The sequence below is a fragment of the Rhamphochromis sp. 'chilingali' genome (assembly GCF_963969265.1).
Source record: "Rhamphochromis sp. 'chilingali' genome assembly, chromosome: 9".
Lineage (NCBI taxonomy): Eukaryota > Metazoa > Chordata > Actinopteri > Cichliformes > Cichlidae > Rhamphochromis > Rhamphochromis sp. 'chilingali'.
The window spans coordinates 22936230-22960508 of NC_137936.1; the positions used below are offsets into that span (position 1 = coordinate 22936230).

The 24279-nt window shown below is 38.9% G+C and overlaps 1 protein-coding gene across 1 annotated transcript; it reads left to right on the top strand.

Moving 5' to 3' along the window:
• Nucleotides 1-1256: 1256 nt before the first annotated feature.
• On the top strand, nucleotides 1257-22141 carry LOC308402243 (taste receptor type 1 member 3-like; the record flags this gene model as incomplete). The annotated part of the gene is made up of 16 exons (XM_080890930.1): nucleotides 1257-1459; nucleotides 3125-3425; nucleotides 3682-4038; nucleotides 4137-4553; nucleotides 4662-4865; nucleotides 4965-5085; nucleotides 5839-6031; nucleotides 6151-6285; nucleotides 11949-12170; nucleotides 13597-13897; nucleotides 14159-14515; nucleotides 14618-15034; nucleotides 15124-15327; nucleotides 17486-17606; nucleotides 18982-19352; nucleotides 21539-22141. 16 exons carry the CDS (start codon nucleotides 1257-1259, stop codon nucleotides 22139-22141), a joined length of 4527 nt encoding a protein of 1508 aa, XP_080747056.1.
• Between the last annotated feature and the right edge of the window lie 2138 nt (nucleotides 22142-24279).

Here is a 24279-nt window from a genome sequence, read left to right on the forward strand (position 1 = left end):
TGATTCCAGTTTTACCAAATAACATGCACTCTAAAGAAAACAACACTTAGCCTGTCAGTTCACTTTGGCTTCATGTGAATCCACACCTCCTTTCTGTAGAAACTCAAGGATGCAAATCAAGTGCATTGTAAGTTTTTATGCTGTTTGTTGGTACAAATACCAGTCAGCCAATTATCAACTGAAAATATGTGGTGTGTAAAACTTTTACTCAAGCTTGCAAAATGTCTCTTTACACATTTGCACCATTTCAGAGTGTAGTTCATAGAAGTTACAGATCTTTTATGGGATACATGCACGTTAAAACAGGAATGGCCATATGTTTTTTAAAAATATGTTACCAAATATTTTTAAAATACAGATAAACTGGACCTGTAATATTTTTTTAAAGGCAACTGAATTATGAACAAAACCTTCAAAGTTTGTACAGGATATTTTTAAATGAACATTTAAAAGAGCTTACTTATATGTCTGCTGTAGGTTTATTTAAATAACCTTTGCATGAACCTGCTTTGTGCAACATTACATGCAAATACACATGCAAAGCCAACAGTGAGGTAAAAAAAATTTTAAAAAATGAACAAAAACAGATAATAATGTAATGTTCAACATCACACAAACTTTAAACATGTGAGTAGTTTTTGTGGCCTCTTGGGTTTGTCACTATATATTTTCACGTAAATGACCAAAAGTAACCAACTTAACATAACATTGGACATGCAAGGTGTTGCTGTGATAACATCTCAGTAAGTTGACACACACAGGGGTTTACTGTGTGTGCTCATCTCATGAAAGACTGATACACCAAAAAAAAAGGAAAAATCCACAAAGAAAAAAAGACAAATTCCAAACCACAAACAAATGTAATGAAAATGTCATGAAAGATGAACACCGCTGATGCAGCATACACGCTAACATAGAGTAATAACATAGTGTCTCTATGGTGAGTCTTTTCATCTAGGAGCGTGACAATTAAATGCAATATCTTAACCATGTGAAAATCATTAGAGTCTTTTTAACATCATCAAAAAAAAAATTTCTAAAAAGATTGTATGAAAAGATTCATATCAGGTCATACTACACATGTATTTGTTTTTATTTGCAATTTGCTCTTCCTAAACTGTCAGGTTTGGTCAGACAGGCGAGGGAGGGCATATGGACTTATGGGTGAATTTGCATAAAACCATCTGTCATGATGCTCTGACAAGAAAATAAAGTAATGTCAGTACTGTGCCTTCAGTCTAACACTTATTGGGATCATGGCTTCACGTTTCACTCTGCTGGTTTTGTGCTGTTTCTTTACACTGCGCTGCAGTGAGAGTTTGCCTGAATGGGTCAACAACATTTCTACCAACCTCTTCAGTTTGTCTGGGGACATTATGCTCGGAGGGCTCTTTCCCATTAACGATGTCACCAGCAGCCTCAGTGACATAACAGAGCCAAACCAGATAAGCTGTGAAAGGTAAGGATGGTTAAGAAAAATTCATCACATATACAGGGAGTGCAGAATTATTAGGCAAATGAGTATTTTGTCCACATCATCCTCTTCATGCATGTTGTCTTACTCCAAGCTGTATAGGCTTGAAAGCCTACTACCAATTAAGCATATTAGGTGATGTGCATCCCTGTAATGAGAAGGGGTGTGGTCTAATGACATCAACACCCTATATCAGGTGTGCATAATTATTAGGCAACGGCCTTTCCTTTGGCAAAATGGGTCAAAAGAAGGACTTGACAGGCTCAGAAAAGTCAAAAATAGTGAGATATCTTGCAGAGGGATGCAGCAGTCTCATAATTGCAAAGCTTCTGAAGCGTGATCATCGAACAATCAAGCGTTTCATTCAAAATAGTCAACAGGGTCGCAAGAAGCGTGTGGAAAAACCAAGGCGCCAAATAACTGCCCATGAACTGAGAAAAGTCAAGCGTGCAGCTGCCAAGATGCCACTTGCCACCAGTTTGGCCATATTTCAGAGCTGCAACATCACTGGAGTGCCCAAAAGCACAAGGTGTGCAATACTCAGAGACATGGCCAAGATAAGAAAGGCTGAAAGACGACCACCACTGAACAAGACACACAAGCTGAAACGTCAAGACTGGGCCAAGAAATATCTCAAGACTGGTTTTTCTAAGGTTTTATGGACTAATGAAATGAGAGTGAGTCTTGATGGGCCAGATGGATGGGCCCGTGGCTGGATTGGTAAAGGGCAGAGAGCTCCAGTCCGACTCAGACGCCAGCAAGGTGGAGGTGGAGTACTGGTTTGGGCTGGTATCATCAAAGATGAGCTTGTGGGGCCTTTTCGGGTTGAGGATGGAGTCAAGCTCAGCTCCCAGTCCTACTGCCAGTTTCTGGAAGACACCTTCTTCAAGCAGTGGTACAGGAAGAAGTCTGCATCCTTCAAGAAAAACATGATTTTCATGCAGGACAATGCTCCATCACATGCGTCCAAGTACTCCACAGCGTGGCTGGCAAGAAAGGGTATGAAAGAAGAAAAACTAATGACATGGCCACCTTGTTCACCTGATCTGAACCCCATTGAGAACCTGTGGTCCATCATCAAATGTGAGATTTACAAGGAGGGAAAACAGTACACCTCTCTGAACAGTGTCTGGGAGGCTGTGGTTGCTGCTGCACGCAATGTTGATGGTGAACAGATCAAAACACTGACAGAATCCATGGATGGCAGGCTTTTGAGTGTCCTTGCAAAGAAAGGTGGCTATATTGGTCGCTGATTTGATTTTGTTTTGTTTTTGAATGTCAGAAATGTATATTTGTGAATGTGGAGATGTTATATTGGTTTCACTGGTAAAAATAAATAATTGAAATGGGTATATATTTGTTTTTTGTTAAGTTGCCTAATAATTATGCACAGTAATAGTCACCTGCACACACAGATATCCCCCTAAAATAGCTAAAACTAAAAACAAACTAAAAACTACTTCCAAAAACATTCAGCTTTGATATTAATGAGTTTTTTGGGTTCATTGAGAACATGGTTGGTGTTCAATAATAACATTATTCCTCAAAAATACAACTTGCCTAATAATTCTGCACTCCCTGTATAAATGACAGTGTACGCTAACCCTAACTTACCATGACTTCTACCGTTTTCTGCTTGTGGCTGAACAGTTTAAATGATCTTGGACTGGGACTTGCTATAGCCATGAAATACGCAGTGGATGAAATCAACGGAAACCAGACTCTCCTCCCTGGCATCAAGTTAGGTTATGAAATCTATGACACATGCACACAAGCATCAGTCATTATAAAGCCCACTCTGTCTTTTCTCACTGCAAAATTCAACCAAGAACTACCTGTGCAGTGTAATTACACCGACTATGAGACGAGCGTAGTTGCAGTGATTGGTCCTTATGTCTCAGAAATGGTGTCAGTCATTGGAAAACTCCTGGGATTCTTTTTGATGCCACAGGTTTGAATACACATACATCTTAAGATTTAAAGCATAGTTTCTATTAATGCAAAGATCTGACAATAAATATTTCAAATGTAAAAGTAACTCTTACAGGTAGATCTAAGGATTTGTGCCAGGTTATATCACAGAAAATTAATTCTTTCCTGTTTAGTTAATTTAACATTTTTACCATGATATATTAGGTATTATCCAGTATGTCAACAGTGAGTACAGGTAAACAACGCTAATTTTTACTTTTTTATACTTGCACCAGATTAGCTATGGAGCCACCAGTGACAAATTCAGTGATGATGTTTCCTACCCGTCATTCTTTCGTACGGTGCCCAGTGACAAATGGCAAGTGGATGTCATAATAAAGCTAATAGAGGAATTTGGCTGGAACTGGGTGGCAATTGTGGGCAGTGACGAGGAGTACAGACAACAAGGTGTGCAGATGTTCACCAAATTTGCAGACAACGCATCTATCTGTGTGGCCTATCAGGGTCTGATTCCAGTGTACACTGACCCTGTGCCAATGGTCAAAACCATTATAGGCAATATAAAAGAGACTAAAGTTGGAGTGGTGGTGGTGTTCACTCTTCCAGAGCAAAGTGAAATCTTTTTTAAAGAGGTTGGTGAAGCAGATATCTAAAGCAACTAAGAAATTTATTATTTTCTATTAGTGGTCAGAATTTGTTCAGCACCAGTTAATCATTTAATTTATTCCAGGTTATCAGGAGTAATTTAACAGCTGTTTGGATTGCCAGCACAAGTTGGACCATCGATGCTCAAGTGACTTCTCTACCCAACATTGAAACAATTGGAACAGTCGTCGGATTCCTTGACAAAATAGGCACGCTCAGCTTGTTCAGTGATTATGCAATGGAGCTCTTCAAGAAACTCAGTGCAGAGCGGGCAAAGACATCCACTCCAACTACAAATCTTAATCATCCAAACAATCGCTGCCCACAATGCTGGAAATTGTCACTAGACAACATTAGCATAGTGGAAGCACCTGCAGTGCAGACGTCAGCTTTCAGTGTGTATGCTGCTGTTTACAGTGTAGCACAGGCACTGCATAACCTGCTGGAGTGCAATTCAACTGCCTGTAAGTGGGGATCTGGAAGCAAAATCTATCCCTGGAAGGTGATTTATTTTATTTTTTCTAGTATATGGGTGACTGCACAAAATTTGCAATCAAGTTTATCAATAACAACAATAATCAAATCATTAAAAAAAATCATCATTTTGCAGCTGTTGGAGACTTTAAGGAACACTTCTCTTAACATAAATGGCACACGTATAGAGTTTGACGATAATGGCAACCCAAACATGGGTTACAATGTCATTCAGTGGGACTGGAAAGACCCATCGAAAGTGAATTTTAAAACTGTGGGAAATTATACCGAAGAGAAACTGTTCCTGAATGAGGCCCTCTTTAATTGGTCCGCTAACAAGGTAACTTTAAAAAAAAAATTGTGTAAAAGGTATTTCAACCAATTTAGTGAAATCATGACCCAGTTTGAATTCCTGAATTATTTACCACAACTTTTGCAGGTTCCTACATCAAACTGTTCAGCAAAATGTGACACAGGTCAGGTCCACAGAGTCAAAGGCTTCCATTCCTGCTGTTTTGACTGCATTGACTGTCTTGCTGGCACTTACCAGGCAAAAAATGGTAGTGTATTTGTTCATTCTTGTCTCACATATCGGACCTTGGTTATTTGAATTCTTGTCAGAGATAGATACTCTCACGCATTTCTCATAAAATAAACCTGCAGGTTAATTTAGTATAACCTAAAAAATAACCATAATGAGAGTTCCTCTACCTGCCAGCACCGCTAAAGTTTTCAGAGTGATGCTATTATAATTGAATAATTGAATAGCCAGGAAAACACGCAAAGGCAAAAACTTGGGAACTCAGAATATTTAATCATAAATTAAACTCAGTATAAAATGCCACTGGGCACAGTTTTCAGGCTGATGTTCAGGTCTGTCTCCCATCAAATGATAAATTGTGCTGTGTAATATTATCCAACACAAAGCTGTGTTGAGTGAGCAATTTTCTGTTATTTTTATATACATGTTATGTGAAATCGTATAGATTGTGATACTTGGTCACTGAAGCTGTTGATTATTTTATTTACCTAAATATTACTGATTCAATAACTGGCAGATCTTATAATGTATAATGTAATTTATCTGTAAAATAATAAGTTAAAATAAAATAAATGACCTAGTATGAAGTAGAAATAAATAGTGGAGTAGAAACAGAAGTAGCATAACATAAAAAGTACTTCAAATTAAGTACTTAAATGAAGTAATAATGAAGTATTCAACTAAACACATTAAGTTACATTCCTATGAGTCCTATCTATGCTCTTGATTAACAGAGGAGCTGTGTGTGTTTTTTGTGCTTTCTCACTCACAGACGACACCCAGTGTACTAAGTGTCCCAACCGTCAGTGGTCCCAGCATCGCAGCACAAACTGCACTGACCCCATCTTTAAGTTTTTTGAGTGGCACAGCCAGGATGCTGTGATAATGATGCTGGTTGCTGCGCTGTGCAGGCTGGTCTCTGTGGCTGGTTTGTTCAAGAAGGACCTTCATTGTCTGGATATGTGGCAAATATGACAATAGACTTTGTAGAATCATTCCTCTCGTGTCCTGTTTCACCTTTGATTGGATTTGCCTTAATGCAGGGTTTCAATGGTGTAATGGCCCTTGCATCCTTCATGTGCAGCTTCATGGCAGTGAAGCCTCTTCATCAGTATAATCTAGCCAGAGACATCACCTTTTCCACCCTGATCTACTGTGTCATTTGGGTGATCTTTATTCCAATCTACACAGAAAACAACAGAGATAATAACAAGAACAGGTCAGTTGTCCATGTTTATTTCAGCCTGGCAAGCAACTTTGGACTGTTGGCAGCCTACTACTTTCCAAAATGCTACTTGCTGTTAAGGAAACCTCATTTAAATACAGCAAAGTACTTCTGTACCTTCTTGGAGGGCGTCCCACCAACTCAAGCAGAAGAAGAGCAACAGCCAAAAGCACAGGAAGGACAATAGACAGTTAAACTGTTTATAAAGTAAATCAAAGAATCATATTCTAAAAACCAAACATTACATTATATTTATGGATGTGTAATATATAACAAAGGCTAGAAGACTATAAAATACACTAGATTAGGTTATAATAAGCATTTTATCCTAATACTCTGCAAGCATGTAATCCATACAGCAAATAACAAAGAGTGCATTGTGTTTGTTTAGTAACATGAAGTCTATGGGTTCACATTTGTCGCTGATTATTTACCAGGAACATTGTTTTGCTTGTATTAATGTTAGTCACAAAAACATTAACTGAATAAAAATAATTGAGGAACTAAACTTAATGTACTGCAAAATGTTTTTTGTTTTTTTTCAATATGCATGTTTGCAGTTTTGAAATACACTGTTAGAGATGCAAGTCATGCATGCAATAGAGTTGGCTTTCAAGTATTGTCTTGAACAAAAATAAAATTGTCATGCAGACAGTTCTGCTTCTGAATAATACACTTTATGTTATTTGAATCACTGAGTTTGAGTTTAATCTTTTAGCTGCTAACACAGTGTTAGAACTTTGTTGTTGAATAACTGATAGTCTCTTTTTTTCCTTTATTGTTTTACTGTAATGAAATGTAATGATGAAACAGGTAGCAAACTCAAATGTCACATGTGCCATGAGCTACAGGATTAGTTTCCATCATCTTGTATAGATGTGGCTGTTTCACACCTCGAGAACACGTGCTCCCACCACCACGGTCACGCAAATCAAAGGAACCTGAACACTAACACACGGAGGGATGACGAGAACCCACACAAACCCAGAAACCCCAAGTGGCCCCAACCAACAGTGAAGACCAGGACAGAGTGGATAATAAGGTGCTGAGCCAAAAACATGCAGGGAGGCCTCCACCAGTGCCCGAGGCCACACAACGCATCCTGGTCTCACCCAAGCAGTATGGACTGCAAAGAAAAGGAACCATAGCACAGTAAGAGCTAAGGGAACCCTAACAAACCCAAAGCCCAGGAAATATACCAGCTGGCACAACCCCAGCAGCACAGGGTGCCCACATGACACCCCCCCCCCCCCCCCCCCCCCCCACCTAAATCAAAGTCCATAAACTGTAGGTGCTTTCAGCTGCTCCCTTACTTCCCAAGGGGTCACCACAACAGACAGATGTTACCTTTGCCACCAATTTTGCACCAGATGCCTTTCCTAATTTGTGTCTTCTCCTGGTCTTGAAACCTTTAAAATTTCTTGTGTCAAGAACATTTTTGAACCACTACAGTAGGGATCCACTCCTTTTTCATAGTTGCACAGTGTGTGAAACAATTCCCATCCTAACCTCTAATGGCATCCAGCCAAGCAGAAAGATTTTGTGCTACTTTGTCAAGAAAAAACTGTTTACAGCATTCATAGGAATCATTATGAGAAGACAGCTAACAGCCATGGTTATAGGTTTTGCAGTCGTGTTAATATATTTTTTTACTTTTTCCTTTGTCTTAGTACCGCACTGATTTATCACTGTGTATGAAACAAAACAGGCAACTCTTTGCATGTGTGTGATGTTGGGCCAGATTATCAATAAATGGTCTCCTTAGCTACAAAACACAAAAAGGTAGGAGGTGATTTCATGCTTGAGGAAGAAAGCTGCTCTGACATAAACAAGATGTTAATCTTGCATGCACTGTATGCACAAATACTGAACCCGCCCGCACACAAGATCCAGTCAGAGACATGTAAGCATCTTTAAATGTTTCTGCAAATAAAGAGATCCTGACCATTCACAGAGAGGATAAAACCTTGCATGCCAGCTTGTGTAAAAGGGTGAGGGTAAGAAGACAGGAGCAGACAAGCTGTATTAAAGCAAACTAACACCGACCTTAATTACGTCAAGATGACAAGATAGCAGCAGACTTCCTTTATTCCCACGGCAAACCCTTTGTCCTAAAGTCAAGCTTACTCATGTCAAAAGATACACTGAAAAAATGATTGATGAAGTTTTATTCACATATAATGCAAGAACTTGCAGAAGTGTGCTCAACATGTTTTAATGCTAAACAAAAGTAAATTTTGCAAATTTCTATACTGTAGTTTCCGATCAGTCACAGGTAAACATCTTTTCAGAGGATTTTTACCTGAGAAGTATTTCCAACAGGCAGTGTATGTCTTTGTGGTTGAGCAAAAGCAGACTGGATCAGTGCGGGGCATATCTGAGCATTCAAAGTCTCTTACCGCTTTGATAACTATAACGATCTGGTGATGGATCGAGAACGAATGAGAAGCAGTTCTTTCATGTGCAGGAAATGATCTGATCTGATAAAATGCAGATGTGCCAACATGTGATTCAGCAGGAACAGGTGAGGGTACACTCCTGTGGGTTTTCCCTACAGGAAGGAAAGAGAGCAGCCAGAGGCAAGATGCTCTCAAAATATATATTGTAATATAAAGCACCTTGAGATAATTGTTGGGATTTGGTACTGTATAAATAAAATGTAATTCAATTGAAATAAATTGAGATGACTGTTAAAACTACACATTTTCATAATCTGTTTGTAGTAGCTGCTTTGCACCTTGACTTTCTCTGCTGTTGCTGTGAGTATTTCTCAGTGAAATGTGATTCGTAAGAATGCCTTTAGTTATGTGGAGCAAACTGGAAACCACTTCCCCCTTGCATGCTCCAAATGTCAACTAGAGAATCAGGACTAAATAATGCAGCTCTTCCTTATAGTAAGATTACTATGAATCGCTCTCCATTTCATTTCTGTCTTTAGGATCTTCCTCTATAGTATGTCGGTTAATGTGTTTTACAGTGATGCATATTGAATGTTTCCAACTTAAACCCTAGAAATGATTAATGTGGTTTTCTTTTACTCATGTTTCTCCTCTTATGTTTGTAGGCCATCACATTTTAATGGTTTTAATTTACAATTTGTAAACAAAAAATTGGACATGATGGTGAGTCTGTACCTGTGATCTGCTACAGATTTGGTACACAAAAAGTGGAGCTGCACACTGGGCTTTTTACGGATGTAAAATGTTTAATCATACAGTAACTTGATATTGTTTTAGTTGTATAATCAAAGTACCTAAAGTAAACACATTACGTAGAATCCCACTTTTCAGAATACTATGGAGAACTGGATTTGCTGGAATTACTGGATCATAATTATTGACCCAATGATGTGCATTTAAAGCTATTTGTTGGTGGGTGGTGGTATTTAAAAAAGAAAAATTCATGAATGTAAAAATATTTGAAAGGGCCAATACAAGGCTTACAGGATCCAGATACACTACAGGCCAGATTCATTCAACCAGAAGGTCAAATGTTATACAATGATTGACTTTGCAAATATAAAACTTAGTAGAATCACTGGCAATTCTAATTTTAAATAAGAAAACGATTTAACCACTTGCTCAAATCATAAAAAAACTTCTTGTGTTTTTTTTTTTTATTACCAAGACAAACTTATCACCATGTGAAGATTTTGTGATTCTGAACTGTAAGCACAAATAAAGATAACAGACTTATTAAATATGGAAAGACCCTGGCATATTGTGGAAAACTGGCTGTTGATCATCATGAGTGTTTTACAATATGCATGCACTTCTTGACACCAAAAGAAAGAGAAAAAACTGCTTTCTATAACATTTCAGATGAAACTGAGTACATGAAGTAAAATCAGACACTCCTGGCTTAATATTTGAGAATAGTTCAAGAAAAGATAAACCTGTAGCAAGCCAAGTGTTTTTGCTCTCTTTTGATTCATTTTTTGTTTTGTTTTTTTGTTTGTTTGGCAATACATGATGATGCTGTTGTATCTCCCTGGATATTTGACCACTCTCAGAATTAGTTGAGTTCATTTAAAATGCTTGGTTTCCTGGCAAGGGCTTTATATTTTCCAAAAACCAGTTTTGATGTGTGTTTGGGATCATTTTCCTGTTGGAACATTAAACTGTGTCCAAGTTTCAGCCATTTAGCTATTGATTTGAGGAGGTCCTCCTTCTTCATTGTTCCATACATGTTCTGCAATGTACCAATACAAATGTCAGCAAAGCAGCCCAAGAGTATGATGCTACCACCAGCAGCTGTCAGAGTATTCTTAGGTAAAGTATCACCTTTACTCCTCCAAGAATACAACTTGACATTGTGACTAAATAACTTAATCTTTGTCTCGTCTGACCAAAAACCTTTTCTCCAGAAAGCATTTGGCTTCTATGTGTATACACTTCATTTGAGAATGAAGATGTGAGTTTTGGAGCAGAGGTTTCCCTCTTGGTTGGCACCCTTACCATCCATGGTGTTGTAAAACCCATTTCACTGTGGACAGTTAAGCTGCTGTTCCAACAAGTTCTAGTTCATGGCAGGCTTGAGTCTTGGTGGTTCCTGGGTTGTTCCTTAATACCCTAACCAGTTTCCTCCCATCTGTGGCTGACAGTTTGAGCCTTCTTTCTGACTTTGGCAAAGTGGAACTGATAAATTTTGAAATCTGCATTTGTTTAGAAATGGCTCCAAGAGACCTTCCTAATTTGTGGAAATGTATAATTCTCCTTCTTAGATCCTTACTGAGTTCCTTTGTCATTAACATGTATGCTGTGCAATTATTCCACAAGAACAATTTAAAGAACACATTAAATTACCATGACGTTACATATACTAATCATGGGTATTAAACTTTTCACCCACCTGTAGATAATACATGTGCACTTCAGAATTATGTAGATGTCATGAGAGCTAATATTTCAGTTGGTTTTAGCAACATTGGATGCAAAAACATGCAAAGCCAATAGTGTGGTGAGTACAAAGCTCCATGAAAACACATCTCAATATAAAGGTTATTATCAACCAATTTCAGGACAAACACCTATTAATGCTCTTCAGTGGCTCAGAATTGCATCAATAATAGGGTAAAATAAGCATAATTTATCACAAAAGTTATGTTATAAAGTCAGTGAAGTGAAAACCTTCCAAAAACTAACATTCGATATGCAAGGATTACTCTGGGTAAGTAGGCGGAAAGGAATTGCTCATCTCATGGCAGACACCAAAGAGAAGCAAATTTCAAGCCACAAACAAATGTTAGGAAAATTCTCCGGAAAGATGAACACAACTGACACAGCATACACACAAACATGCATAACATGTGCAAAGTCTTTACCTCTAGGTACATGTTAATTAAATGCAGTGTCCTAATTATGTGAAAACCATTAAGGTCATTAAATGAGACTGTGCCATTCAATCTTCATACACCAGAGTTTGCATTTGTTTTTTGACTTTTCATTATGATGAAAAAGGTTTTATTCAATAATTTTAAAAAGTTCATATCTGTTCATACCACACATGTAAATTTTCTGTTTTGTTTACCATTTGCTCTAAAGTGTCAGGTTGGGTGGTCAGGAGAAGGTGGACATGAGGACTGAATTTGCATGAAACCGTCTGCATAAAAACATGATGCACTGACATGAAAGCGCACTGAAACTTTCTGGGTTCAGTCTCCTGCTTATTGGCATCATGGCTTTATGTTTACCTCTACTGGTTTTGTGCTGTTTCTTTAGAGTGAGCTTTAGTGAGAGTTTTCCTGAATGGTTCAGCAACATTTCTGCCAACCTCTTCAGTTTACCTGGGGACATTATGCTTGGCGGGCTCTTTCCCATTAACGACCTCAACAGCAACGTCAGTGACATAACAGAGCCAAACCAGATAACCTGTGACAGGTAAGGATGGTTATGAAGGACTCTTTAAAAAACTGAGATTCTATCTTTATTTTTAACAGGAGTGGAAAAGTAGGAGTATTTTCAAAGGAATCCATTTCAGTGAAGATCTTCCAAAATCTTACCAGTCCTGTTTTAGCTAAAGAATTAAAGTATCAGAAGACAATATCTAAGATATCTGGTTATAAATCTGGGTGGAATTGCTTCTTTATTCATTATGTTATAAAATGTACAAATCCTTCTTCATGTTTTAAGTCAGCAAATGTGTTTCACTTGAATGGAATTTTCTTCTCAGCTTTATTTATGTATTACTTTTGAGTGCATTTCCATTGAAATATATTTTCTCTTCTTAAATTGTCATGGTTATAAATTAATTATTTAAAAAACAGTAGCAAAGTGCTATGTTTTTCAACTTATTCATTAATACTGGTGAAGTTTTGTCTTTATGTATGCTCAATAATCCAAGTAAGGAAATACCTGGATGCATTACATTGGGTGATGATACATTAGGATTCAGTTCAAAATGTTTTGCATGGGAGAATGTTTCATTATCTGACTGCAGGTTTCCCCAGACTTATAAACAGCACAGGTACTTAATGATCAAAACTAGTATCACGGTATATAATTTTATAAATGTGGGGTTATTTTTTTTTTTAAATGTCTGCTATGATTGCTGTTCTTATTTGTGTTAAGTAAATAAGAAATAGAAATAAGTACTGCACTCAATATGGTCCTTGTCTTGCTTTGGTATGACAAACATAATAATAATTTCATGTCAAGCATTCTTCTTTCCGAAAAATCAACTTAAATGTCTGGACATAAATTAACTTAAAGGTGTTGTAAAAACATTCATTACCGTATCCATCATTTCCCACAATCCTTGTGCTTCCTCAGTTATGAGTTTTGTTAGTTGTGCATTATATGCAATAGATTAATTGTATTTATATACTTTTTAAATCCAAATTATTTTCTTTTCATTCAAGTATTTGATATTATCTACAACGTATGTTTTGTTAGTGTAATAATTTCCCCTCGTACGTTACAGAGAACAGCACACTCCTTTTGACTATGTTTTAACCAAAAATTGTTGTATTGTATAACTAATATTTTGCATTTATTTCCTTCTGTACTTTATTAAGTTACTTCCGACTGGATATAATATTACGTCTCATCAATGCATTTGCTGCCTCCTATAATAGATATTTTTTCTTCATTTTAATTGTTCCAAAGATCACAATTCTACTGTTATTGTTCTTATAACATGATCTCCCACCTCTATCGCATTAATTTCACATTTCCTTATACTCATTATATCAAGTTTTTTAATCTAATATATATTTTTATATCTAACATTTCAGATTCTAAATCACTGTGTATACTGACCCTGACTAAAAAAGTTTTTTATTTTTTTCTACTTGGGACTCAACAGAGTAAATGATCTTGGACTGGGACTTGCAATAGCCATGAAATACGCAGTGGATGAAATCAATGGAAACCAGACTCTCCTCCCTGGCATCAAGTTAGGTTATGAAATCTATGACACATGCAGCCAGTCGGCCATTATTGTAAAGCCCACTCTGTCCTTCCTCACTGAAAAATCCAGCAAAGAACTATCTGTGCGGTGTAATTACACCACCTATGAGACCAGCGTAGCTGCAGTGATTGGTCCTTATACCTCAAAAATGGTGTCATTCATTGGAAAACTCCTGGGATTCTTTCTGATGCCACAGGTTTGAATACACTTTTTTTTTTATAATTTGCAGGACATTTTCTCTTGCTGCACATATTTGAGAGTGCATGCAATGCATGCATTAAATAATGTGCAGTAATCGAAATCTTGATCCGTATGGTTATGTCACATGTGTCATAAAAAACAAAATCAGTCTATAATTAATATTATTGTCATTTTTTAATTGATAAAAATATATCAAGTCTTATGTGTCAACAATAAGCAAAGGTAACTAACACTTTGTTTTTAATTTTCACACCAGATTAGCTATGGGGCCACCAGTGACAAATTCAGTGATGATGTTTCCTACCCGTCATTCTTTCGTACGGTACCCAGTGACAAATGGCAAGTGGATGTCATAATAAAGCTAATAGAGGAATTTGGCTGGAACTGGGTGGCAATTGTGGGCAGTGACGAGGAGTACGGGCAAGAAGGTGTGCAGATGTTCACCAAATTTGCAGACAACACATCTATCTGTGTGGCCTATCAGGGTCTGATTCCAGTGTACACTGACCCTGTGCCAATGGTCAAAACCATCATTCACAATATCCAAATGACCAATGTCAGAGTGGTAGTGGTGTTTTCTCTCCCAGAGCAAAGTGAAATCTTTTTTAAAGAGGTTGGTGAAACAGAGATTTAAAGTAACTTAGAAATGTATTCATTTCTATTCATTTCTATTAGTGTTTGTTCAGTACTGGTAAACAAATCCAATTTATTCCAGGTTATCAGGAGTAATTTAACAGCTGTATGGATTGGCACCACAAGCTGGGCCATCGATGCTCAAGTGACTTCTCTGCCTGACATTGAAACAGTTGGTACAATCATTGCATTCATTGACAAAACAGACACCCTCGGACTGTTCACCGATTATGCAATGGAGCTTTTCAAGAAACTCAGTGAAGAGAGGATAAAGACATCCACTCCAGCCACAAATCTTTACAATACTAACAATCCCTGCCCACAATGCTGGAACTTGTCACCAGATAATATTACCCTGGTAGAAGCACCTGCAGTGCAGACGTCAGCTTTCAGTGTGTATGCCGCTGTCTATAGTGTAGCACAGGCACTGCATAACCTGCTGGAGTGCAATTTAACTGCCTGTCAGTGGGGATCTAGAAGCAAAATCTATCCCTGGAAGGTGATTTCATTTTTTTCTATTATAAAGACCACTGTACACAATTTAGAATCAAACTTATCAATAATACCAACAACCATTTCATTTTGCAGCTGTTGGAAGCTTTAAGGAAGACTTCTATTAACATAAATAGCACACATCTGGAATTCGACCAATATGGCAACCCGAACATAGGATACGATGTCATTCAGTGGGTCTGGACAAACTCATCTCAAGTGGATATCAGAACTGTGGGAGAATATTCTGAGCAAGAACTGCACATCTCCAAGAACCACTTTGAATGGCATACAGCAGAGGTAACATTTGTAATTAGGTAAAATATTGGTTGCACATTATATCACAGCTCAGTAATATTGCGGTGAAAACAGAAGAGAACAATCTGGAAATAGCAAGTTATTACCCATTAATTTTCAATGTGGTGAGTTTGATCAGGTGGCAAGGGAGGATGCTGGGCAGACCTGGTGGACGAGTTTTGCCCTAAGTTCCTCTACGCTCTGGATGTTGTAGGTCTGTCTCGGTTTTCACACCCTCACACCACAACTGTTATTTTTTCCATAATGAAAATATATGATTAACCACAGAACTATAGGCATAAGTCTAAGTGTCAGATTTACAGTTGTCCTAATGTGTTTCTCCTCAAACATGAACAAAAACTATAGTCAAACAAGAGCACATCAGCATTCTCTTGTAACAGAATGCTGATGTATCAAATAGAGATGCAAATATCAAATGTAGGAGAACCATATGCGTCATGATCTAAGAAAGCGTTCCTCTTCCACACCTGATCCCCCTGTTCAAGAGAATTAGCAAAGAGCAGCTGTCAGTGTAATTGTGAAATACAATGTTGCATTGAGATCAGGGGCGGTACCTTTGGATCGGCAGACTGGGATGGTGGTTCCCATTTTTGATAAAGGGGACCGGGGGGGCTGTGCTTCAACTATAGGGGGATCACACTCCTCAGCCTCCCTGGCCAAATCTATGCCAGGGTGCTGCCATCTGTTAGTTCAAGCTTGGATACAGGAGGAACAATGTGGTTTTCGTCCCAGTTGTGGAACACTCGACCGGCACTTTAGTCTTTTGAAGATACTCGTGGGATCATGTGAGTTTACCCAACCAGTGTCTTTTGTGGACTTGGAATAGGCATTCAACCCTGTCCCTCGCAGTGTCCTGTGGGAGGTGGTTCAGGAGTAAGGGGTGTCTGGGCCACTGCTACGAGTGCTTTATACAACCATTGCAAGAACTTGGTCCACATAGCTGGAAATAAGTTGGACTCATTTCCAGGGGGCAGCCCTGGTGGAATTCAGGGCTGCCCTTTATTACCGATTCTGTTCATAATTTTTATGGATAGAATTTCCAGGCGTAGCCAAGTGGCGGAAGACTTCCACTTGGATGGTGTGAGAATCTCATGTCTGCTTTTTGCAGGTGTTCTGACTCTGTTGGCTTCATCAGGTGACTGCCTCTAGCTCACTCTGGAGCAGTTTGCAGTGGAGTGTGAAGCCAGAAAAAGGTGGCATACCCACTCCGGCTCAGGAAAGAGTTCATACCCCAAGTGGAAGACTTTAAGTATCTTGGGGCCTTGTTTAAGCGTTAGGGGAGAATGAAGTGGGAGATCAACAGGCGAATTGGTGCTGCGCCTGTAGTGATGCAGACTGGCTGACTCAACAGAGCTCTGAATTTTTGTCAGCCTGGCTACAGGGCTGAAGAGTAAGATGTTCTAGTTTTATGGATTTTATCTTATAAATATTTTGAGAGAAGCTAGTTGAGTCCAATAACAGATCAAATGCCATGTTGAGGCTGTCATTTTTTGCATCAACATGGATGTTAAAATCATCCACAATAATGAAGAAGTCTTCAAGGTAATTATCATGGTGAAGTTTGCTTTAATAGATTATAAAGACAGAATTATAAAGAAAGAAGCCATTTTTATTTTGCAGCCCTGAGTTTTCATTATTACACATATGTAAAATAATAATAATAATAATAATTCTAATGCACAAGTGTTAGTATTTTATTGCTAGCAGGTTGTAGTATTTTTTTAATCAATGTATTATTCCATATATTTCAGTGTAATATTTCTCTACATGTCATTGTAATAGTGATAATCCATATTATTTGTTAATTGTATATTATGCTAATTAAATAACTTCCTATTTCTATATTATTACCTTCCTTTTCCCATCTTATTATTATCTCTGTTATTTATTATTACATCCTTATTAGCAAGCTATAATAGAATGGGTACTTAAATATTTACATCTGCGTCCACTCAATTTCTTCTGATATTTAATTAAGGGTTCTGGGGTTTAGCTGACCCAGTCTGTCAAAGTCTTTTATAGTAAGTTATATTATGTAAAAGATTTGTCATCCAGTTTATCCCAATCATCATGGAATTTGAGATGCTGTGTTTTTTTGTTCTCTCTTTTTCCTTTCCTTTTTTTTAAACAACTTTTGCAGGTTCCTACATCCACTTGTTCAGCAAATTGTGGTAAAGGCCAGGTCCACAGAGTCAAAGGCTTCCATTCCTGCTGCTTTGACTGTATTGACTGTTTGGCAGGCACCTACCAGGCAAATAAGGGTAATGTGTTCGGCCACTCTTATCTGAGATATGTGTCCTTATTTGCTTATTTGCATCCTTGTCAAGAGAATAAAAAATGGATTTATGTGTTATATATATATATGTGTGTGTGTGTGTGTGTGTGTGTGTGTGTGTGTGTGTGTGTGTGTGTGTGTGTGTGTGTGTGTGTGTGTGTGTGTGTGTGTGTATTCTACCAGTGGCTTGACAAAGCTGGACTGAAAGACAGCACAGAGGCACTAATCATGTAATCATGGCAGCCCAGGAGCAATCTCTAAGTACAAGATCCATAAAAGCTGACTTATCGTGATATGGGCTGCCCAGGTGAAGGCTGTGTAAAATGCCCTTGAGACAATCCAGCAAATAACAGCAAGGTGCAAGATGCTAGTGGGCAGGGCATACATGAAACACCATAACCAAGTGGCTGGCATAGTATACAGAAACATCTGTGCCGAGTACGGCCTGGAAGTCTCAAGGTCAAAATGGGAGACGCCTCCTAGGTTGGTGGAGAATGACCGAGCTAAGATGCTGTAGGACTTCCAGATACAGACGGACAAAATGGTGGTGGCTAACCAACCGGACATAGTGGTGGTAGACAAGCGGAAGAAGATGGCCCTAGTGATCAACGTAGCGATACCGAATGACCGCAACATCAGGAAGAAGGAACACAAGAAGCTGGAGAAGTACCAAGGGCTCAGAGAAGAGCTGAAGAAAATGTGGAGGGTTAAGATAACAGTGGTCCCAGTGGTAATTGGACTACTTGGTGCAGTGACCCTCAAGCTAGGCGAGTGGCTCCAGCAGATCCCAGGAACAACATCCAAGATCGCTGCCTAGAAGAGCACAGTCCTAGGAACAGCTAACATACTGCACAGGACCCTCAAACTCCCAGGCCTCTGGTAGATGAGCTTGAAGAATACAGACCGCTCGTAAGGGCGAGAGGGGAATTTTCTATATGTATATTTTTTTATTTTTTTAAGCTAGCAGGTAATTTTATATGACATAAAACCAGGTAATGTAAAAAGAGCCTTTCCCCTCCTTAATAAAATTCTATGGTCTAGCATCTCTAGTTCATAGAATAACATACAGCTAGTTTTAATATTGTGGTAGTTGTAGCTTCAAAGAGTCACAATATGCAACCAAGAGATAATTCCACACAAAGCCCCTGTAAAAACCTAATCTAAAACATTAACTAATGATAACTATAGATTTAAAACACAGATGATATTGATCTTTTGAACTGCTTCTTTGCAATACACCATACATTTGATGTTTACAGATTCAGTAAATCATACATAAAATACGGTATTGAGTTAATCTGATTATTATGAAATAGCATATTTTTTAATCAAGCCATATTTTTGTGCTTTCTCACTCACAGACGACACCCAGTGTACTAAGTGTCCCAACCGTCAGTGGTCCCAGCATCGCAGCACAAACTGCACTGACCCCATCTTTAAGTTTTTTGAGTGGCACAGCCAGGATGCTGTGATAATGATGCTAGTTGGTGCGCTCCTGCTGATATGTCAGGGGTCAGTGGGTGTCTTGTTCCTGATGCAACGAGGAACCCCCCTGGTAATGGCCTCGGGGGGTCCCTTGAGTTTTGTGGCTGTGTTCGGCCTGATGGGAGCATGTCTCAGTCTGCTGCTTTTCCTGGGGGCGCCAGGGGATGTGGTGTGTCGTCTTCAGCTGCCTTTCACCTCCATTTTCCAGACGCTCACCCTCTCCATTATCCTTTTATTCTCACTACAGGTGAGTTAAGACTGGTGAAATGCCGCCTCCCGATGGCAGTGTAGAGAAACTACAGAATCAGCTTTAGTGAGAGAAAAAAAATTGAAATTTCCCAGCTGGGATTTGTGGATCAATATTTGAACCTTAACAGATTGTAAAGCAGATTAAAAGTGTGTAATGTTTCTGTTTGTATTAAGAAATTGTGTTATTCTAATAATTACTTAGAACCTACAAAAATATCACTTATAGACATTATACAATGATCAGGCATAACAATATGGACACCTGCCCACTATCATGTTGGTCCTCCTTTTACAGTGGTCCCTCGTTTATCGCGGGAGTTACGTTCTACAAATAATCCGCGATAGGTGAAATGAAAGTAGCCAGCTTTATTTTTTACAATTATTATAGATGTTTTAAGGCCGTTAAACCCCTCACTACACACCTAATACACTTTCTCAGACAGGCATGACCCTTTTCACACTTTTCACACTCTCAAAGTTCAAACCTTCCTAGAAAAATAAGTCCAATATTATAGAAAGAAAAGAAAGATCAAAGCCTGTTTTCAGGTCCAGAACATGGGAATAGAGCAGCTGCCAGAGAATAAATGCAATCCACTATTATTTATTATTTTAAAAAATCAGCGAAACAGCGAGGCCAGGAGAGGTGAACTGCGTTATGACGAGGGACCACTGTACTGCCAAAGCAGGGTTAACCCATGGCGGCATGGACTCCACTAGAGCAGTGGTATCTAGCACCAAGATGTTAGCAACATTTCCTTCGAACTCACTTAGATTGAGACTTCTCAAGCCACTCCTGAACCACATTTGCTTTGTGGCAGTATGCGCTATCCTGCTGAAAGAGGCCACAGTCATCTTGGAATATTGCTTCCATGTATATGGTCTGCAGCAATATTTAGCTAGGTGTCAACGTAACATCCACATGGATGACGGGACCAGCAGAACATTGCCTTGTCTCCACCGGGCTGCTTTTTTTCCCATAGTGTATCCTGGTGCCAGATGATACCCATGTAAGTAACACACATGGTCCTGGGCTTCCACAAGATGTAAAAGAAAATATTATTCAGACCACACCACCTTTTCCTATTGCTCCATGGTCCAGTTCATGTGCCCATTGTTGGTGCTTTCAGCAGTGGACAGAGCTCAGCAAGTTTACCCTGACTGATCTGCAGCTGCAGGCCCAGATGCAAAAAATTGTGAAGCACTGTGTATTCTGACACTTTTCTATCAGAACCTGTTAGTAGTCATAATGTTTTGCCTGATCGGTGTTTATTGTGCAATGGTTAGCAATGACTACTTCAGTCTCTATTTAGCTTAAGGAAGTTGTGGGACATCCATGATTTAATATATTGGATACAGTCATAGAGTGTGTTGAGCATGTGAATGTCATTAGGTTTGTTTAGGATTAAGCTTTTCTAAAAAAAAAAAAAAAAAAAAAAATTAAAGAAAAGAAAGCTTGGAGATTGATCTAAAATTATCCATGGAGTCCAGATAGCTTTTTTTGTTTGTTTGTCTACAAGAGGTTTTACAATGTTTTTTAAGTAAATGTCTACAGAAACAATCAGAATATATGTGTGTGAATTAGATGCAGGTGGGTAAAAAAGCGAAGATGCAAGACATAGAGGTAGTGAAGGTGGTGAAAATATGAAGCCTCATAAACTCTTACTTGATGGGTCAGATTGGTATTACAGCAAAATCATACTTGAGCTGAGTTTGTGTCTGTCCAGGTACTATTAATATTTATAATATACTGACATTAATAGAAAAAAAACATGAATTGTCTTTTCTATATATACAATTTCAAGAAATTTACCCCAAAATCACATCAAATTTTGTCTTTGTTTCTGAAAGAAGGATCCACACTTAAGAAATTGTACTTTATTTGCAACATTTGATTTTGGATGCTGGCCCAGAACCTCTGTTATAATATATTCAGTTTTTTTGTGTAATGTGTCTGTATTCCAGATTTCAATTTGTTTTGTCATAGTCTCTCTATCAGCTCACATACCTGCTTGGACAGATAAATGTAAATTGCAGCTTGACAGGTTTTCTAGTTTAAATTTCTCTAGAAATTTCAGAAGCTTTTTAAATGGGAATTATATGTATTGATGCCAAACTTAAGGATATTGTAGGATAAAATAAAAAGTATACATTATAATCAAGATGGTAACCTTACCTTTCAAACAGATACTCTATGAGACAGAGTTCCCAGAGATGGCTGCCTCTCACCTGCATTTGTTAAGAGGCCCTGTGAGCTGGCTGTTTGTGCTGATCTGCTGCGCTGTGCAGGCTGGTTTCTGTGGCTGGTTTGTTCAAGAAGGACCTTCATTGTCTGGATATGTGGCAAATATGACAATAGACTTTGTAGAATCATTCCTATCGTGTCCTGTTTCACCTTTGATTGGATTTGCCTTAATGCAGGGTTTCAATGGTGTAATGGCCCTTGCATCCTTCATGTGCACCTTCATGGCAGTGAAGCCTCTTCATCAGTATAACTTAGCCAGAGACATCACCTTTTCCACCCTGACCTACTGTGTCATTTGGGTGATCTTTATTCCTATCTACATAGGAAACAATAGTTCAGCTAACAAGAACAGGTCAGTTGTCCATGTTTATTTCAGCCTAGCAAGCAACTTTGGACTGCTGGCAGCCTACTACTTTCCAAAATGCTACTTGCTGTTAAGGAAACCTGACTTAAACACACCAAAGTACTTCTGTACCTTCTTAGAGGGCGTCCCACCAACTCAAACAGAAGAGGAGCCACAGCCAAAAGCACAGGAAGGACAATAGACAGTTAAACTGTTTATAAAGTAAATCAAAGAATCTGAAAAACTTACATTTATTTTCTTTCATCACAGACAATGATTGTTATATATACACCATATCTTAGCATATTATAAATTGTACCATCACATTAGATTATATGATGCATTGTTTCTGAGTTACTCGAAAATGTGAGGTATAAACATAACACAGAAAGAGTGCTTTGTGCTTATTAATGAACATACAGTCTTGTAGTTGAAATTTTATTATTTTTCCGGATTATTGTTTTGCTTGGAATAATGTTAGTCACAAAATTGTAGCTAAAAGTAGGTAACTGTGAGCTGTGTTATTTTAATATACCGTATTTTCCGCACTATAAGGTGCATTCATCATTAATCAAACAATGGCACGGAGGTGGAGGAAGCAAGAAGAATGAGTTGAGTAAAGTTTAACTTATCTGACTGTTTTGTTTCGCTTAATGTGCCTTATAATCCCGTGTGCCCTATGTATGAAAACAGACCCGTTCATCAACAGTGCGCCTTATAATCCCGTGCGCCTTATTGGAGCCTTATTGAATCACTGACTATAATTTGCTTTTAATCTTTTAACAGCAGATTTCATGTTGTATAACTGACAGGTTTTTTTTCTTTGTTGTATTTGTACTTGAAAGTTGTGAAATTAAATGGAGTATGAGTATGAACTTCATTGTGCGATATTTGACTTTGAAATATAGAAGAAAAAAACTTGCAGTCTACATTCAGCACAAACGTAAGTACAGCACAATGTGTCATTTAAACGAGAACACACTAGTGGTTCGCATTAATTTGTACTGAGGTAGTCTGGGAAATCATGGCACATCAAAAATGAAATCATGGCGTGAGTTTATAATTCAAATATATTATATACATTTTTTTCTAAACCTAAAAAAATGAGCTAAAACTTTTTAAACTGAAGGCTGAGTTGTATGTCCACTGCAGGATTCTGCAGCTATAGTGGGGGCTATTATGTCGGTTGACTTTTGTGGATGAGCAACATCCATCCATCTTCATCTGCTTTATCCGAGGCCGGGTCGCGGGGGCAGCAGCCTAAGCAAAGAGGCCCAGACCTCCCTCTCCCCAGCCACCTCCTCCAGCTTATCCGGGGGATCACCAAGGCGTTCCCAGGCCAGCCGAGAGATATAATCTCTCCAGCGTGTCCTGGGTCTGCCCCGGGGCCTCCTCCCGGTGGGACATGCCTGGAACACCTCACCCAGGAGGCGCCCAGGGGGCATCCTTGTCAGATGCCCGAACCACCTCAGCTGGCTCCTTTCGATGTGGAGCAGCAGCTGCTCTACTCTGAGCCCCTCCCGGATGGCTGAACTTCTCACCCTATCTCTAAGGGAGAGGCCAGCCACCCTTCGGAGGAAGCTCATTTCTGCCGCTTGTATCCGCGATCTCGTTCTTTCGGTCACTACCCACAGCTCGTGGCCATAGGTGAGGGTAGGGACGTAGATCGACCGGTAAATTGAGAGCTTCGCTTTTACACTCAGCTCCCTCTTCACCACGACGGACCGGTGCAGCGTCCGCATTACTGCAGCTGCAGCCCCAATCCGTCTGTCGATCTCCGGCTCCCTTCTCCCATCACTCGCGAACAAGACCCCGAGATACTTGAACTCCTCCACTTGGGGCAGGAACTCATCCCCGACCCGGAGTGGGCACTCCACCCTTTTCTGGCTGAGAACCATGGCCTCAGATTTGGAGGTGCTGATCCTCATTCCCGCTGCTTCACACTCGGCTGCTGGATGAGCAACATTGCATGCAAAACAAAAAACAAAACAAAACAACATCTGAAGCCAATAGGGAGGTAAAGTGATATGTATGAAAAAAGATCTTAATATAATGGTTATTATCAACATCACCCATATTAGCGCGACCAGTTATTAATGCATTTCTTTGGTTAAAAATGGCATCAACAACAGAAAAAAAAATAAGTATAAATTTCCACAAAAATGGCTAAAGTTAGCAAAAGCAAAAACAACATCAACAGGTAAGGTTTTGATCTCAGTAAGCAGGTGGGAAGGCATAAGTGCTTATGTGATGATGGATGCCAAAGAGAAACAAATTTTAAACCACAAACAAATGTCTGGAAAATTCTCCGGAAAGATGAATACCACCAACACGGCGCGC